Source organism: Pseudoliparis swirei, chromosome 15, assembly GCF_029220125.1.
Source record: "Pseudoliparis swirei isolate HS2019 ecotype Mariana Trench chromosome 15, NWPU_hadal_v1, whole genome shotgun sequence".
Lineage (NCBI taxonomy): Eukaryota > Metazoa > Chordata > Actinopteri > Perciformes > Liparidae > Pseudoliparis > Pseudoliparis swirei.
In genome coordinates this window covers 3,664,732-3,679,731 of record NC_079402.1, presented here as the reverse complement: position 1 = coordinate 3,679,731, position 15,000 = coordinate 3,664,732, and the positions used below count along the sequence as shown (strand labels likewise).

Below are 15,000 nucleotides of genomic sequence, written 5' to 3'. Positions count from 1 at the left end.
CCCCCCCCCCCCCCCCCGGGTGAGCAGAGCTGGACGATACATATCCGACAGCGTTGGAATTTAAATAAGCAAACGAACCATAATAATCACAATCCAGCTAGCGGGAGAAATATTCTATCAGATGACGACAACAACACCCAATTAAAAACACACCGCCCGGGGAGCTGATGGGAGATGCGGGGAAATGAACCGTGCGCTGCAGCTCTGGTTTAAAATAAACACACTCTTGAATTTGAATGGTAGGAAATTATCTTTATCATCAAATAATATTGTTTTAAAGCAAACTAAAAAGTTCCATGCAGCCACATGCAGCGTCGTGTTGTCGCCTGATGGCACCGTGCCGTGGAGGACTTAAAATGTCTTAAGTATCAATACATTAATAAATACATGAAGAAATACAGGAATAAATGCTTAAATAAATGTATAAATACATACTAGAATAAATAAATAAATGCTATAATAAATGTATGAATAAATAAATACAGGAATAAATCAATATAAGTGACCTAAATAGGACATCATTAAATAAATCTATTTCTACATTTCTGTATTTCTTCATTTATTTACGTCTTCTTCTCTCCTCCTCCATCTTCTTCTCCTCCTCCTCATCCTCCTCCTCTTCTTCTCCTTCTCCTCCTCCTCCATCTTCTCCTCCTCCTCCTCCTCTTTCTTCTTCTCCTCCTCCTTCTACTTCTCTTCCTTCATCGTTGTCTTCTTCTCCTTTCCTCCTCTTCTCTCCTCTCCCCCCCCCCCTCTTTAATAACTACTGTCTGCTTATTGGCTGTAAACCAGCTCCCGGTCGCTCGGTGAGAATCTGGAGCGTTCTCTCTCTCCGTGACATTTAGGCCGGACCTGTTTCTAATGAGCCGACTAATCCTCCTCTTCTGGCAGGCGGAGCGGCGCTGAGGCTCGCGGTGTCGGTGTGTCAGCTGTTATTCAGTTATGAACATCACATCCATACGCTCTCTTGTTTAGGAGAACTCCAACGGAGCTCACTGATTTGGACAAACACAAATAAATCACATTCAATGTATAACACAGGTTATATTAAACGCTGCTCTACTGATATCACTTTGACACTTTAATCTGTTTCTATACACTTAATTATTATTACCTTGTATAACTTATCTTATTTATTTATATTCCGTCTGTATATTTAATATTGCCGTTGTAATTTATTAAAATTTTAATTACAATATTTATTCCTGCTCTACCGCTGTAATGCTGCAATCTCCCCATTGAGGGACTAATGAAGGAATATCTAATCTAATCTACTCTAATCTCGTGGAAAGAGCTTTATCTTATTGTTTTTTGTTTTTTCATGAACAACTATATTATAAATAACAATATTTGATGATATCAACCAACTTTTGTAATACAGAGTTTCGGTTAAAAATATAAAAAAATCTAATATTTGAAATATCTTTAAAAGTACCTTGTGGCAGCTGTGGGGGCGTGGTTCAAGGAACTGTGTCTAATTGGCCTCAGCTGCTGGCTAATTGGTAATCAGCCAGAAGCTGAAGCCAATCGGTGTGTGGGATTAGCCCTCAACTATATAAACTGGAGAGCAGAGGCACAGTCTGCAACGACAAATAAACGATATTCCCATTGTTCCTTCTTCGTATGCCCATCCTTTGGTGCTAAACTAACTGGTGACAGCCACCAACCTGTCACATACCTAAATATATATATATTCTTAAACTAGAAGGTGAAATAGCCTCACAATCTCCTATAAACTGGATTTCTGTACCTACACCGTGTTTTAATGGAGCTGTAACAGCAAAAAAAAGACAAACGAGCGTCTCAGCTTCTGAAAAATTGAAAGTTTGTGTGTAATAAATCTTGAATAGCCGCTCTGACAGCTCCGCCCCCTGCAGGTCGTCAGGTGGCGACAGGCTGGACTTCTGAGCCGCCGGAGGTCCAATTACTGTTATTGTTTCAATTGTTCTGTTTTTCTCCTTTTCTTCTTCTTTGGTGTCCATCATCTTTTGTCCACCACGCCTGAGTCTGATATTATAATTCACTCTCACTCCCCCCGACTTCCACCGACGTCACCGTGACCACGAGCTGCAATCTAAAAAAACTGCTTTCAAAATGTTTGATATTTTAGGAAATCTATTCATTATTATCAAAGCGTCTTTGGGTATTCAGAAAAGCGCTATAAAAGTCTGAATTATTATTATTATCCTCTTTTCCCCTCTTCTTTTTGTCACACCTTCCTTTTACTAGTTGTTTTCATCTCCTCTTCCCCCTCTCCCTCTCCTCTTCCTTTCCTCTCCCTCTCCTCCTCCTTTCCTCTCCTCTCTCTCTCGTCTTTTTCACCTATCCTCTCCCTCTCCTCTTCCTCACTCTCTCCCCTTCCTTTCCTCTCCTCTCTTCTCTTCCTCTACTCCTCCTTTCCTCTCCTCTTCCCCCTCTCCTCTCTCTCTCGTCTTTTTCACCTATCCTCTCCTCTTCCTCACTCTCTCCCCTTCCTCTCCACTTCCTCTCTTCTTCCTCTTTCTCTCTTCTCCTCTACCTCTCGTCCTTCTCACCCCTGTTCTCTCACCTGCCTCTGGTCACTCCCACCTAGTCAATCTCTCATTCCCTTCACCTGTTCTCTCACCTGCCTCTGGTCACTCCCACCTCGTCTTCCTCTCACCTTCTTCTCGTCTCCGTCCTGCAGCAGCTGCATGTTGCTGCGCCGCTGGCTGTCGCTCCTCCTCAAGGTGGCGCTGCGGTGCTCCGGCAGGTCGGGGGGCGGAGACACGCCGCGCCCCTGAGGGTCCACCCACGTGTAGACGTGGTTGGTGATGTAGCCGCCCGGAATCCGCCCGACGGAACGTACCGTGAGGCCGAGCTTTTTACTGCCCTTCAGCACCTGAGGAGGAGGAGGAGGAGGAGGAGGAGGAGGAGGAGGAGGAGGAGGAGGAGGAGGAGGAGAGAAGAATAGCAGAGGAAAGGAAGAGGAGAGGGGAGAGGGGAGGAAATGAGATAGGTGAGAGGGAGAGGAAGAGGAGAGGTGAGGAGAGGAAGAGGAGAGAAGGAGGAAAAGGAAGAGGAGATGGAGGAAAAGGAGAGGGAGAGGAGAGGTGAAAAAGATGAGAGGAGAGGAGAGGAAGAGGAGCGGACAGGAGGAGGAGAGGAAGAGAGGCAAGGCGAGGAAGAGGAGAGGTGAAAAAGATCAGAGGAAGAGGAAAGGGAGAGGGGGAAGAGGAGAGGAAAGAAGGAGGAAGAGGAGGGGGGAGAGGAAGAAGATAGTGGAAGAGGATAGAAGAGAAAGGAGAGGAGAGGGAGTTGGAGGAAGAGGAGAGGAAGAAGAGTGGAAGAGGAAGAGGAAAGCCGTGTTATAAACACAGTAAATAATTATTTTCTTCAGAACTAACCAGTTAAAAAGAGAAACTCCTCAAAACATTTGATTTGATAACTCGTGTGAACGCCGTGTGACGTCGCTGTAAATAAACAAATAAACAAAGTCGGACGCAATAAACTCTGCAAAAATAAAAATCACAGAGAAGAGAACCAACGTTTGCTTCTGACTGCAAAAAGCCCAAATGACCTTCATCATCATCATCACCAACAACAATAATTATTATTGATTTACGTGAGACAATCATAAATGTTTGTCGTTCGGTTTAGTTTGTTTCATTTTTCTCAGTGTTGTCATTAGTGTTGTTGTTGTTGTTGAACTGAAACCTCTTCTGGTAATGTCTTCTGAAACCGTCAGTTTCTCTGCACTCCGTCCCTTTATGGATGCAAATAGCTTTTCGGTGGTTAACTTTCTATAACCTCTATTTGAAAAGGTTTCATAAACATTGCTAACATGTCTTCAGCCTGGAGAGCCCTCGTCTCTTTGCTTCAGCATCTCAAACCTTCAAAGAATTAGAATAAATGAAAAATAGAGTTCTTCAGAAGCAAATGGTTCTGGGTAGAAACATGAGGAAGAAGCATTTGGAACCTTTACTTCTAAGAGTGTATTAATCAGCAACCAGGAAACAAGAGCTGTGAGTATAGATGCACCCTTAATGAAGCACCCTTAATGAAGCACCCTTAGTTAAGCACCCTTAGTGAAGCACCCTTAGTGAAGCACACTTAATGAAACACCTTAGTGAAGCACCCTTAATGAAGCACCCTTAGTGAAGCACCCTTAATGAAGCACCCTTAGTGAAGCACCCTTAATGAAGCACCCTTAATGAAGCACCTTAGTGAAACACCCTTAGTGAAGCACCCTTAATGAAGCACCCTTAATGAAGCACCCTTAGTGAAGCACCCTTAGTGAAGCACCCTTAATGAAGCACCCTTAATGAAGCACCCTTAGTGAAGCACCCTTAATGAAGCACCCTTAGTGAAGCACCCTTAATGAAACACCTTAGTGAAGCACCCTTAGTGAAGCACCCTTAGTGAAGCACCCTTAATGAAGCACCCTTAGTGAAGCACCCTTAATGAAGCACCCTTAGTGAAGCACCCTTAATGAAGCACCCTTAGTGAAGCACCCTTAATGAAGCACCCTTAGTGAAGCACCCTTAGTGAAGCACCCTTAATGAAGCACCCTTAGTGAAGCACCCTCCCACTAGCTCTATGTTCTGTACCAGACTCACCGTATCTCCGTTCTCTTATCCCGTGAACCACACACTAGTCCAACCCTCACTTCATATCATTCTTGTAAAATGCTCCTGTTAACATATAAATAACTCAACGTATGGCTGGTCACAGTCGAGGCTCGTCTCCTCGAGCATCCACATCAATCGATTTCCATCCCGACGATAATAACGAGGCAACAGAAAGAACCCCGTCGGCACTGAAGAGCACTGACTGGAGCAAAATGGCTGTCACCCCCCCCCCCCCTTTATGTGCACCATCTATGAGGAGGTGTGAAAAAGAGAGAGAGAGAGAGAGCAGTGGGTAACCAACACACACACACACACATACAAATATGTGTTATTGTGTCACAATAAATACAACTGTACTTTCCCTCAAGTAGTTATTTCTGTCATATTATTATTATTATTATCCAGATGAATTGTATATTGTCTATGTTGCTGTGTCCTGATGCTTTGGCAATATTGTTGCTGCAACATTCACGCCAATAGAGAGAGAGAGAGACAGAGAGAGACAGAGAGAGAAGAGAGAGAGACAGAGACAGAGAGAGAGACAGACAGAGAGAGACAGAGAGAGACAGAGAGAGAAGAGAGAGAGAGAGAGAGAGAGACAGACAGAGAGAGAGAGAGACAGAGAGAGACATAGACAGAGACAGAGAGAGAGAGAGACAGAGAGAGAAGAGAGAGAGACAGAGACAGACAGAGAGAGACATAGACAGAGACAGAGAGAGAGAGAGAGACAGAGACAGAGAGAGAAGTAAGCAAAATCCTCTCATCACAAATAGCCCAAAGGAAAATTGCCAGTCTTTATGATTTAATTATTGTGTCAAAAAAGTTGTCTTCAAAATCAAAAATATTCCTGAGTCCCATCAGATATCACCAGGAGGGAATCAATGCAGAAAGATTTAAGAAAAAGATTTTTAAAAACTTTAAATATAATGTTATGGGAAGATTTCCAAAATCTCAAAATACACAATATAACGTATGAATGATATGAGACTAGCTATCGTCCTGGATTTGAGATATCTTAATATTGTAATGTGAATATAAATTCAGCAACACATGAACTGTAATTTGGCACAAATGACTGAATTTACTAGATTTCTAGTTGTTTTATTCGTTTCCTTTGCCCACTCCAGTCGTTACATCCACATTACTGACGATTGTTTATCAAATAAACTCATTGTTATTGGAATTTTATGAACAATTATAAATAACAATATTGTATTCTATCTTATTGCATTATCGATTTTCGAGGTATTCGTTAAAAAAGATATCTTGATATCTAAATGAAGTATTGTGAACTGGTAAACAGCTGTGAAGGATTTTTTACGGGATGGCGATGACATCACTACAGGAGAGCCTGGACTCTTGGCTTCTCCCTCGGACACAGAGCATCACTTTGAATTATAGTTCCCAACCCATCTCATCAAGGTGCATGCTGGTCCGGAATGAGAAGCAGGCCGTGTGCGGGGAGTCAGGGCAACAAGACCCAGGTCGGAGAAGAAAAAGAACGATGGAGGGGTAATGGAGGCGATGGAGGGAGGCCAGTGGGTTTAACAAGCTGCTCCATTATGTGAATAAGAAACAGCGGTTATGGACTGTGGTCCTAATGCGTCCTCCCCTGGAGGAAAGTGCAGATGAGGCTTTCAAATAGAACAAAACACAGCTGGGAGAAAAGATGGAATGTATAGCAGAGCGTAGTGGGAACAAGGCATCGGCAGGTAAACTGCTTTCAGACGATAACGCGGGAGAACAAAAAATAATGCACTCTCACGAGAGGCCGAGCAATCCGTTTGATGGACGCAAAATCTGAAGCCATCCATTCTCAGCACTTAGAAATGCATAGCCGTATAGCGTAGGAGATCTTAAAGGTACCTCGGAAATTGCAGAGTGGAACTACAGAGTAACAAATAGCCTTATGAGACATGAGGGATTTAGCCATAACCCCGATAGTTACTGTATGGAGAGAGTCTGTATGAAATGTCCCCATAAGTGCTGTAAACTCTTCTCAATTGGAGTAGGCCAACCTCCAAAAAACAATGTGTTCTCACAAGAGGCCCGACAATCTGTTTGATATACACAAAAACTGACTGTACAAAGGAATATATCCATTCTCACTGCTTAAAAATGCATAGCCGTATAGCGTAGGAGATCTAAAAGGTACCTAGAACATTGCAGGATGGAACTACAACTCATGGTTGAATGCACTTATTGTGAGTCGCTTTGGATAAAAGTGTCTGCTAAATGACATGTAATGTATTGTAATGTAAGGCGTAGGAGATCGAAAAGGTACCTATAAAATTGCGGAGTGGAACTACAGAGTAAAAAAAAGTATTATAAGACATATAGTGTAGGAGATATAAAAGGTACCTAGAACATTGCAGAGTGGAAGTACAGACTAAAAAATGGCCTTGAGAGAGATGAGGGATTTAGCCATGAGCCCTATAGTTACTGTATGTAGAGAATCTGTATAAAAATGTCTCCATAAGATCTGTGAACTCTTTTAAATTGGAGTAGGTCAACCGCCAAAAAACAATGTGCTCTCACAAAAGGCCCGACAATCCGTTTGATGTACACAAAATCTGACCGCACAAAGGAATCTATCCATTCTCACCACTTAGAAATGCATAGCCGTATAGCGTAGGAGGTCTAAAAGGTACCTAGAACATTGCAGGGTGGAACTACAACTCATGGTTGAATGCACTTATTGTAAGTCGCTTTGGATAAAAGTGTCTGCTAAATGACATGCTATGTAATGTAATGCAAGGCGTAGGAGATCTAAAAGGTACCCATAAAATTGCGGAGTAGAACTATAGAGTAAAAAAAAGTCTTGTGAGACATATAGAGTAGGAGATATAAAAGGTACCTAGAACATTGCAGAGTGGAAGTACAGACTTAAAAATGACCTTGAGAGAGATGAGGGATTTAGCCATGAGCCCTATAGTTACTGTATGTAGAGAGTCTGTATACAAATGTCTCCATAAATGCTGTAAACTCTTCTCAATTGGAGTAGGTCAACCTCCAAAAAACAATGTGCTCTCACAAAAGGCCCGACAATCCGTTTGATGTACACAAAATCTGACCGCACAAAGGAATCTATCCATTCTCAGCACTTAGAAATGCATAGCCGTATAGCGTAGGAGGTCTAAAAGGTACCTAGAACATTGCAGAGAGGAAGTACAGACTTAAAAATGGCCTTGAGAGAGATGAGGGATTTAGCCATGAGCCCTATAGTTACTGTATGTAGAGAGTCTGTATGAAATGTCCCCATAACTGCTGTGAACTCTTTTTAATTGGAGTAGGTCCATCTTTAAAAGTGAAGAGCGATCACACAGAGATATCCTCAGCTACTATCTATGTGTCAGAAAGAGATGAACATTGCCTTTTGGGAGTGTCCGTATAAGTCTGGATATGGATTCAAACAAGTCTATAATAATAGAAAAAAAGCATGTTTTTCAACAACAATAAACGGCATTGAGTCACTAAGGAGAATTGAGCCTTTGTTCAAGAGGATGTAATCAATATGCCACAAAGAAAACACAAGTCGTTGCCGTGTCGAAAATCACTAAACGAGTCCCCAGAATAGGGAGAAGAAAAAAAACACTAAGTTGGCAACACTGGGCCGCAAATGGAGTTAAATGTCGAAAATACGGAGCTTAAGGCTTTTATGAGGGTTGAGATGAGGCTTTGGTTTGGACAGGTGGATTTATGGGATATAAAGTTAAAAGCATTCATTTTTTGGAGCTGGCAGATGATCTGCACGCTAATTGTGAGCTAATTGTTCTCTAGTCGTGAGCTAATGTTCTCTAATTGTCCTCTAATTGTTCACATGCTAATTGTTCACACGCTTGATAAGATGCCATGAACACACAGTGCACAGGTGAACACGGGTTCAACAGAGCGTGCAACAGTCTGTACAAGATCACACACACACACACACCAACCTGCTGTATCACACAGATCAGATGTATGATGTCTGTATGACACACACACACACAAATGTATAATGTATGTATTATACAGACACACACATACAAAGATGTGTGATGTATCCATGATACAGACACACACACAAATGTATAATGTCTGTATGATACAGACAGACGGAAAAACACACACACACATATGTATGTATGATGTCTGCATGATACACAAACACACACACACACACACACACACACACACACACAGGGACCCCGAGCAGCGATGGCTGCAAGATAAAGCGCCATAAGATCCTCTAAAGCCTTGTTCACACATACAGACTCGAGCACTGGAGAGGATGCAATTCAAAATGAATTCAAGCTCGTAAACTCCGAGACTCGACCCCCCCCCCCCTCCTCCGAGACTCAAAGCCCCCCCACCCTCCTCGAGCAGCGCAACAAGAGGAGGGTTGGACTTGGTGTTTCTGAAGTGCGTGAGCAACAACTGATCCAGCCTGGGAGAAGAAGAAAAAAAAGGTAGCGCGGTCGTTTCCTCCTCCAACTCAACAACGATGGGGGAAGAGCTTCTAATCTTCGACGGCTTTAGGCGAGGTGACTGGGAGAATGAACGAGGGGCTGAGAGAGAGAGAGAGACTTTAAATCCATGTGTGAAAGAGGTGCGGCGGCCTACGAGACTCGGCTTCAAGGCAGAGACGTTTGAGAGCACAGCTTCTCTGTCCATCCGAATAATCTATTTTTTGTCGCATTAAAAAAAACTAAATAAGCAAATTCAACCTCTAATGCCTTTTATTTATTGGCGGCCTGTAGCCGCTAAATTTAAACTCATAATTTCTAATAAACATACACACATGTGGGCGATGTCTCTTTGGCTCTATTTGGACTCGGAGGGAGTCACCTTGTATTAATATTAGCATTTTATTACTGACGGACTATCACCCCCAGGACAGTTTCCCACCGGTCACGCCCCTGCACACCTCTATATGCTTCATATTTCATATTAATTTCAGGTGTCACTTTAACACACACTTACAGCACCTTGTCTACAGCACTGTTTTCTGTTTGTGCACTTTTATTTCATTCCATTGTACATTTAATGTTTAAATTATTGCACGATGTTGGTTTGTTTGTCTAAAGTACACACCGGCCGCCAAGTCAAATTCTTCGTGTGTCCAACACACGCAGCAAATACATGTTTCTGATTCCGATGGAAAAGAAAGGCATCGGGTAGATGAAGAGGTCTCGTTCCTCTTCGCGGGGCACTGCTGGTTCACGGCGTGTTTGTCCCAATTATAAACCGCCACGACGGACTCTAAACCGGAATGTTCGTCCGATGGCCAGCGGGTCTGTCGGCGGGTGAGAATGGATCACGCCGCCGTCGACGCCGTGCAGCGTCGGCACAATTTTAAAAAGTCAGATCCATCTGTCAGCCCGATGTATTTGGGCTCTTTTCGGTGTGTGTGTGTGTGGTGTGTGTGTGTGTGGGGGGGGGGGGGGGGCTGTGAGACCCTCGATGAAGTGTCTCCAAAGGATCGTATGGTTTCCCCCCCCCCCCAGTGCATGATGGTGCAGTCAGAATACATAACTAACCGCAATACGATTTTATTGTTTGTGCCACATTAGATCTGGAATGAACCATTGCCTGTATGGGGGGGGGGGCGGATTTAGCTTTGTTTCTTGTTTTATGGGTTTCTCGAAGATCGAAATAAATACTATGACTACATCCGCAATTCAAAAGGTTAACAAACACTTTGGATGAACAGTTCGGGGAGCCGGAGACATTTCTACATTTCTTTACACTCGCTCTTGCGATTTATTGCAGCGAGTCGACTATCAAACTTAAAAAACATCAGCGGGGACGACTGTTCCATTCATTTTCATGTCTTGCCATGAATTATGATATATATATATATATATAATGTGTTTATAAATCTTCCGCGGTTCACCTGATGTGGATGCAGACTATAGAAGTCGATTATTATTATTATTGGAGGAACTGGACTCCGATAGCTGTCCCCTTGGGACCATTTTACTCCACAAGAAGTCAATATGATATGTATTTAATTATATAATGACTTACTGACTCGTACATGTGTGTGAGAATGCATATGCTCATGTTGTTGGACACAGAGGAGCAGGTTTAGGCCCCACATGAAGTAAACACTTGGAAGGATTATTGAGTTATTGACACGGTCGCCAACGCAGAGGCTTAATGGAACCCAGTTATCAATCACAGGGATTAAGCTGGAGGAAGAAAAGCATCCACGGCGCTCTGCACCAAAGCCGTCTCCGCTAATCCTCCCGCTCCCCCAATCCATCTCTCACTCTCGCTTTCTTGATTCTAATTTGAATAAATGCCGTCGTCCAGCATGCACACGCACACGTCAGTGCGAGGCGGTCTGACTGACGGTGTGTGTGTGTGTGTGTGTGTGTGTGTGCAGGAAAAGATCAAAATTATCGGCATGAAGAGATCAATATGAACACCGTGACTTCTACAGTCCTCTGTTTTCTGCGGTGGAGCTCATCCTTCCATCACTTCTTTAAGAAGCCACTCCATTTTGTTGTTTTATCATTCCTGCCGTGTGAGGTCTCTTGTCATTTATTCTAGTGCTGCGTTCACATCACAAGCGTTGCGAAAATTCAAAACAAAAGTGAGTTTACTCGTGAAAAAAAGTGAATTGGTGGCTTATTCGCGTCATTCCCTTCATTCCCGTCATTCCCTTCATTCGCTTCATTCGCTTCATTCCCTTTATTCGCTTCCTTCGCGCATTAGAGGCGGCGGCGTGGTTTATCTACGTGGTTTTACTTTGAGGAAACAGTTTTATTTCATTTTAAGCGTTGGGCGAATTTTTCGCCAAAGTTGAGGCAAATGACGCACATTTTTAACTTCGCTAAATTTGCGTCATTCGCGCGGCCCGGCGAAAATTTGCGTCAATCGCAACCATCGCCCGTCTGTACATCGACTCTGCTTTTGGGATCTACTCTCGAAAAATTCGCAACGCTTTTGATGTGAACGCAGCATGAGTCGTATGCGGTGCCCTAGTGGTGAGGTTGGAGATTGCAGCCAGCTGAAAACAAATGAAAATAGTCCTATCTAGAGCCAGTGTTCGGTTTCTCCTTTCTAGGCTACCGTATGAATATGGAAACCTGCTCCGTATCGATATAACTCATTATTATACGACATTTCTTTCAATAGGTCCTTCCTAATGTTACACGCTGTGCCTTTAAGATCAACAGAGAGAAAGATTAAGGTCGACAGAGAGAAACAAAATGGTGTGTGGCTGTCATTGGAACGTTACAGAGGGAAACAACAAGTTCATTAACTCATAAGTTGACCTCCAGATAACTAATCAGTAATTGATCCGTGTTGATTTCCTCCTGCTCTGCCTGCGGGTGGTTTCCAACCCTCTTGTTCACTTGCTCTTTCCCCCCCGTGCATTCATTATTATGATGATATCATATCAGAATTGCTCGAGCCATTTCCCCGGATGGGATTCTATACATATCGTTGACACGGTGTCATCCAACCCAGCGCCTCTTCATCATCCCGCCCTCATGACGATGTTTTTACACGGCGTCCAGTATCCAAAGTGTGTGTCCGTCCTCTAAGCCCCGCCCCCTCTAAGGCACGAATGAAGGGAATAAACTACAACTTATTCGGGCGAGTAAAGCGAGCGCGAGTAAAGCGTTGTGAATATTCGCAACGATTTACTTCAGAGGTGGAAAGAAGAAGAAAAAGGAAATTCTTCTGACGAATATCTCTTTTTGTATTAAAAGTGTTCTATTCAACTTGTGTACGCACCGAGCCACACCTCACACCGAGGCATCCGAACAATGATTTTTTATTCATTTCTGTTGGTTTCTTTGTTGGGAACCAGTGCTGCTTTCTGCTTTTGAGGTGACTTGAAGAGCTCTCGAGGACTTCAAACTGTCTTTTACAACGTATTTATTGGACCTCCTCGCTGCGAGACAAACACCACGATCTGCTTCACCGAAGAGCAACAAAAGTGGGCACGCAGATTGCTAATATGTCAAAAATTAAAAAACGGTGACCGGCATGGACACTGACGTGCTTCACGTCGTTTGAAAAAGGGGGAATGAGTGTCAGGGCGTGGGGGGCCTTGGCCATGAATCAATCTCCCCTCCCACTCGTTCCTCGGCACCAGCTCAATCATCAAACTCGCCCTCCTCTCATATCTCCCGTCATATCTCCTCTCATCTCTCCTGTATCGAGCGCCGGCCGTTATTTATGACGCCACACAGATGTCCCGTCACCGATATTTACCGAGAGGGAGTGGCGGAAAGAGAGCGAGGGGTCGGATAACGGGAGCATCGATCCATTGCGTAATCTATTGCTCTGAGTTAGTCGCATTCCCCTTTTGCTTCTTTCTCCTCTCGGGGGGCGGAGCATGTGCGATCAGCTGCGATGGGACCTTTTCACAGAGTGAGGAAGGTGAGATGTGGTTCCACAACTGAAGGATGATCGTGATCTCCGGCGGAGTCCGTATCTTAGAGTCGGAGACAACCATCAAGCTCAACGTGATACGAACGCGACACGAAGATCGTTTTCGTGCCTGCAGGTTTAATTCAGCTTTTTGTTTTCTCCCTCACTGAATCGGTTGGAGAGCTTAACTGATGTTCCTTCTGCCCGGAGCCATCGGAAAGAAGAGAGCCTGAGATATCAAACGGGGTGTTTTTTAGTCGTTATCATCACTGCTTCGGCTCGGGGACTCGCTGAAGCTTACGCCGGGACAACAACAAAAAGAAAGAGAAGAAATGGAATTCGTGCAGTGGCCACTGGGGGTACGACGTTTCATAAAACTCATGGCTCGGAGTAAGAGATCGATCAGCACAAAAGAAGAAGAAAAGTTATATGTATTATAGATATTATGAACCCAAACACGAGGGCGTTAGATGTTCAGACGTTTGTGGGACGTCCTCAACAAGTATGAAGCAGAACTAGTGGTGAGTTCTTCACGGTGGATGAAAGACGTGATAACTGTTTCCACGGAGTCAAGCCACAGAGATAAGCCCCGCCCCCTTGTAGGCGCGAATGAAGGGAATAAATCACAACGAGTGAATAGTTAGCAGATAGAACTTTTAGAGATTCCTGATCACGTCTTTCTGCCGATCACTGATGATCCACACGAGAAGATACAAATCCATTTGTCGTTTGATTATAGCAGCTGGTCTACAGCTTGTTTAGATGTATTTACTTTTTATTTATTTATTAGTAATGCAAGTTAAAGACATCCTGATCCACACTCCAGAGTCTTCAGTCTACATGAGGTGACTGTGTCTGCCTCCAGGACTGAAGGTGAAGCTGGTTCCTTAAAAGAGGAGGAGCTTGATACCTGAAGGCTCTGGCTCCTCCTACCGTCTACCCTCCTAACCGGCAGTCGAGCTCACTTGCCGATACACACACCGGCTCCTCCACCTTTATTCATCTGCCCTCATTTCTGTAAGAGAACACTGCAGGCGAGAGATACGAATTATGGAAAACAGGAAGTACAGCGAATAAGTCAGGCGCTGGAACGCGTCTGAATATCTCACGGCGGTCTCATTACCCGCCACTTGACTGTGAGTGTCTGCAAAGTGTGTGTTTGTGTGTGTATTCACGTGTGTTTATCCGTGTTTTCAGTCGAGTTTGTTTGTTTGTTGTTGTGTGTGTGTGGGAAGATCAAACGACTGTGGAGGCAGTAAAGTTTCTTCCATGGTACAAGGTTAAGAACTTGTGTCCCTCCTGAAGAGGAGCCGCATTAATAAGGACTGTACACATCATATTGTGATATGAGGATAGCATGAATCCAAAGGACACAAGGAACCACGAAAAAGGTTCTTCAGACTGACGCATATATTCAAAGAACCTATAAAGGTGTCTTAAAGAACCTTGAAAAGGAAATATATATTGGCCAAAGAAAGGGTTTCATATGTAGAGTAATATGGAAAAGAGGAAATAGGTGCGAGCTTTTCATCAACATGCCTCAGCATGCTGAGCCCACAGGAGGTCTCTGGGGTCGGCAGATATACAGGACTGTCTCAGAAAATTAGAATATTGTGATAAAGTTCTTTATTTTCTGTAATGCAATTAAAAAAACAAAATGTCATGCATTCTGGATTCATTACAAATCAACTGAAATATTGCAAGCCTTTTATTCTTTTAATATTGCTGATTATGGCTTACAGCTTAAGAAAACTCTAAAATCCTATCTCATAAAATTTGAATATTTCCTCAGACCAAGTAAAAAAAAAGATTTATTACAGCAAAACAAAATCAAACATTTGAAAATGTGTTTCCAGGTGTTTCGAGTTAATTAGACGATTCAAGTGATTTGTTTAATACCCTACTAGTATACTTTTTCATGATATTCTAATATTTAGAGATAGGATATTTGAGTTTTCTTAAGCTGTAAGCCATAATCAGCAATATTAAAAGAATAAAAGGCTTGCAATATTTCAGTTGATTTGTAATGAATCCAGAA

At 43.3% G+C, this 15,000-nt stretch overlaps 1 protein-coding gene across 2 annotated transcripts in view; it reads right to left on the bottom strand.

Annotated features, from left to right (window-relative positions):
* Nucleotides 1-15,000, bottom strand: part of whrna (whirlin a) — a 145,628-nt gene that overhangs the window by 68,232 nt on the left and 62,396 nt on the right. For both annotated transcript variants that reach the window (XM_056433340.1, XM_056433342.1), the window contains exon 3: nt 2,642-2,860. In XM_056433340.1, the coding sequence (XP_056289315.1) occupies nt 2,642-2,860 (219 nt within the window). The remainder of the gene's footprint in view (nt 1-2,641; nt 2,861-15,000) is intronic.